At 34.3% G+C, this 4,320-nt stretch overlaps 1 protein-coding gene across 1 annotated transcript; it reads left to right on the forward strand.

Annotated features, from left to right (window-relative positions):
• The first annotated feature begins 1,984 nt into the window (after positions 1-1,984).
• LOC139514809 (uncharacterized) lies at positions 1,985-2,911 on the forward strand. The gene is made up of 2 exons (XM_071304426.1): positions 1,985-2,385; positions 2,750-2,911. The coding sequence occupies exons 1-2, from the start codon at positions 2,134-2,136 to the stop codon at positions 2,909-2,911; spliced, it is 414 nt and encodes a 137-aa protein (XP_071160527.1). The 5' UTR covers positions 1,985-2,133.
• The last annotated feature ends 1,409 nt before the right edge of the window (positions 2,912-4,320 follow it).

Genomic DNA, 4,320 nt, shown 5'->3' on the forward strand with positions numbered 1-4,320 from the left:
ATATGACAAATCGGCCAACACCAAATCGCCCCACTTTTTCACCAACTCGCCCACTTCCTTAAAAATCGCTCCAAACTATAAAACAAGCTTAATTTGTCTTTTTTTCCCTTTTTGATGAAATTAGGATGAAACCTCAACGCTAGACGGAACAAAGATTTCTTAACCTTGCATTGGAATAATTTTATCTTTTAAGAATTTTTACAAAACATCAGCAAGGGAATCACCAAGCTTGATCGAAAAAAGAACATTTTAACCTCGTTCTTAAATAATTTTAACCAGGTACAAGTCATCTTATTTTTTATCTTTTATCAAGTGGATTTGTTTTACAAATCATTCCAACCTCCACGCTTGACTATAACACAATATCTTCAATTCCTGCTCGTCCTGATAATAGACTCCATTTCATTTACTATCCAGGGTCTGTGTGGAAATCTCTACGCTAGATCTCTCATAAAAATAAGAGTCACTAGGCATAATCCTCTGAACGCTCTGTTAATAATAGCTTAAATCTTATTCTGGGGTCAGTGTGGGACACACCACGCTTGTCCATTTTTCACAAGATGCATTCCCCACATCAGCAAATTGAAGTTCTTACCAAATCATCAACCTAAAATGGCTTTAGTAACTAGATCAAGGAACAGGATTCCAACTCAAATATTTACACCATCAAATATCCAACAGAAAGCACAGAGATATAAATCAAACCACTCAAAATATTCAAAAAAGTTAATAGCTGCCACTGACAGATCCCAAGACTACAAAATATAATTTAAACATGGAAATATTATTATGGAACTCACACCTGGTGCCTTTCAAATCTTCATAGACAGTCTTGACAACCATCTAGGCTCTAGCCCAAACCTCAAACTAGTACACACGAACAAGGTGGATGATACTGGAGAGATGGTAGTAGAACGGTCAATATCAGTAGCTTTGACCTCCAGACCTTCAGAACAACTTTATTGAATAAACATTTATCACACCACATGCAGACTGGAAATAAATGGACGACATGTAGAACAATTCATCCAAGAAATGAAAACAATAGAAGAACAACAAAACCAAAATCTGCAGAATTTAAATAAGGTTATAAAGAGCAAATGCCAAGAATATCTGCAACAGAAAAATTCTCCATCTGCCATAAAACAGACAAACCATATCCTGGCGCGAAGTTCAAGCAACATCTGTAGATAATAATGATGCCAACAACCAATGCCTAAAATGCAACAAAATCTGCTTATCCAAATGTATACTCTGTAACACAGGTATATGGCAAGCCGTTTTACTATCTATTCTAGCTTCAAGATATCTCATATAATATATAAGATATCTTATATAATCCAGTTTTTATAAGATATCTTATAAACTTTATAAGATATCTTATATAGTTTATGAGATATCTCATATAATTTTCTTTATAAGATATCTTATGTATTACATGAGATATCTTATATAAAAAATATTTATAAGATATCTCCTAAAGTTTATAAGATATCTTATATATCTTATAAACTATATAAGACATCTTATAAAGTATATAAGATATCTTATAAACTATATAAGATATCTTATAAACTATATAAGATATCTTATAAACTATATGAGATATCTTATAAAGTTTATTAGATATCTTGAAGTAAGAATAAATAGTAAAACAGCTTACCATACAGGTAACCACTGGGTCCATTTCTCCTGTGACAAACTTAAAAAAAGGGGAGATAATCCTAGAAAGCAAGCCAGATGATTCTCCATATACATGTAAATTATGTCAAAAGCTATCGAAAAGACAGCCAAGTACAAGTAACAGCTTTCCACCACCAGAGATACCTATCAGGGCGGATTTAAGCACTCGGACAGACAAATACACCTCAGATAAGCAAGAAGTCAAGGTTAATTATTCAAATGCGTTAGTGTTACGTTATAGTTATTGACCAAGCAAGTCGGTATATGGGATTTAATTTGCACAGCTCGAGTGATCCTGTTTAACCCGAACGACGAAGGAGTTCGGGTTAATGGGTCATCTCGTGCTGTGCAAATTAAAACATATACCGATTTGATTGGCCAATAACTGTTTTAACACATGACGTCAACAATTTTCCCGCATAAATCACATCCGCCCAACAAGACGTTGAAATGGATGGATTTCATCATGAATTATCGGAGGATGACATGATCTTATCACAAGTATTAAAAACATTGGAGGATGAAATGGAACTGAGAAATGTAAATATAGAGGACTTTTTTGGAGAGTTTCCTAGTAATGTGATGGATGAGAATGCATCTGGAGATTTAATCAACACCTCAGCTGTTTCATTTGACCTAGGACTAGACTTAGATCTATGGTTGCAAGTTCCTTCGGAAAACGGAAAGATCCAAAATGTCAAGGTACGTCTTTTTTTAGAATTATCTGCCACGCGCAGACCCATTATTGCATGATTTGAGGTGTGGACCCATAGACGGATCCAAGGGATGGAGTCCCGGGTCCCTCTTTTGTGAAAAAAAAATGGTTAATTATATATAGGGAATCACTGAAGCATGACCCGCGCCCCCTCCTTTTAGGTCAGTAAGCCCTCCCCCTTAAATAAAAAGTTCTGGATCTGCTACTTAGACCCTTGATATAATCATTTGCGGAAACTTCCGACTAGTTTTATTGTTTAATTGTTCTCATCCGGAACATTCATGAAATATTTGCCACTGCCGGATTTTGCCTCTGCCATGTGTTAAATTATGTGATATTATCTTATTTTAGGATGAAGAACCTAAAGATCAGGAACAAGGAGTCGAATCAAGGTTTGCAGAAATGACAGACAATGAAAGTGATACACTTATTGAAGGTGCTGAGAACAAAAACACAAAGAAAGCCACAAAATGGGCAGTTAATGTCTATGAAGAAAAGAACACTTGCAACTAGATTGTAAAAGGAGTGAAAAGGCTGTTCGTACCTACAAAAGACCTGCGGATTCTATGCTAAAAGATGTCTCTAACATTTTGAATCCATCTAATAAGCAGATAAAACTTGAGGATCCCAAACCATTAACCGATACTCGTGCAATCCTTACTGAGCAAGTTAACATTGAAAATACAGAAAATGCATTTAATGTTTCAAAATTAGAAGGAAAATATCGGGGATTGCCAAGTAACAGCTCTTTTCAAAACTGCGTGTTCAATTTTGTAACGAAGATGTGAACCTCACAGATTTTGTTTTCAATTTTTAACACTGAATTGTTATTTTAAGTTGTTTTTAAGCCGTACATAGAAATGTATGAAAAAGCGGGTTTTTTTTAGGTTTCACTGTGTCAGGTTGTGACACTGATAACTTACATATCAAGACTATAATAGGAAGATGTCGATGATACTTTATTTTCATTTTTTTTAATGACAATTTTTTTTATATTGATGGAAAAATAATTTTAGTATTAAATCAACCTGTGTTTTTTCTTTCTTATTTAGACTTGTATTGTGTTGTTTGTAATACCACGGTGGGTATGGTTGTCCTGCGAGAGAACGTACTGTGCTGGTGATTCGGTCCTGACGGGTGCTGGTGATCAATGAAAAAATGTAAACAAAGACGAAAATGATGATTTTTGACGTTTTCACTCATAAAAAATGGAAGAAAACAGTTGAGATTTTTCAATTTCGTTTCTTATGGGTTCATATATAAACCATTAAAAAATTGACCCTCTAAACTGTTTCAGTAAGCGTAACACAAAAATGCTCATTTTCAGAAAATCTCTAACTGAAAAAATAAAACAAAAATGCTCATAGAGTCCGCTTTCTATACCGCAATCCACACGACAAAACAATTTTGTGAAAAAACATTGCAATTTCTTAAAATTTAGCATTTTCTCAATTTATTCATGTCCTGATACTGTGCTGGTGGGTCCTGTCATTGTGCTGGTGGGTCCTGATACGGTGCTGGTGATTTTGGATAAGAAGTTGGTCATATTTGAAACAAATGTTACAAAATCAATAAAATTGGGCAGATAATTGTTGCCAACAGGATCTATGACTCCTATTTTAGCTCTTGTGCATCCATTTGGCTGTTTAATATGTGTTTTCAAATGATCTTAACTTGTATTACATAATAACATAAAAGGGCAACATCTTTCGTCCAATATCAGATAACAATATATAGTATCTAAAATAAGTTAAAAATTTCACAATACTATATAATTCATTTTATGTGTCAATTTGTTCGAAAAAAGTCGAAAGGAAGAGAGTTTAAGTTAATGTCATGATTATCTGTCGCTTTCTAGATCTATGCTTAGCATTTATTTTAGATGACATGGACTCCTCACCCTGATGACCCTGCTGCCTTTC

Source organism: Mytilus edulis, chromosome 3, assembly GCF_963676685.1.
Source record: "Mytilus edulis chromosome 3, xbMytEdul2.2, whole genome shotgun sequence".
Taxonomy (NCBI): domain Eukaryota; kingdom Metazoa; phylum Mollusca; class Bivalvia; order Mytilida; family Mytilidae; genus Mytilus; species Mytilus edulis.

Excerpts from the sequence above, each read along its gene's own strand:
- LOC139514809 (XM_071304426.1), top strand. The coding sequence starts at position 2,134 with ATGGATGGATTTCATCATGAATTATCGGAGGATGACATGATCTTATCA. Across the intron at positions 2,386-2,749 it reads GAAAGATCCAAAATGTCAAG|GATGAAGAACCTAAAGATCA; the intron begins GTACGTCTTTTT and ends ATCTTATTTTAG.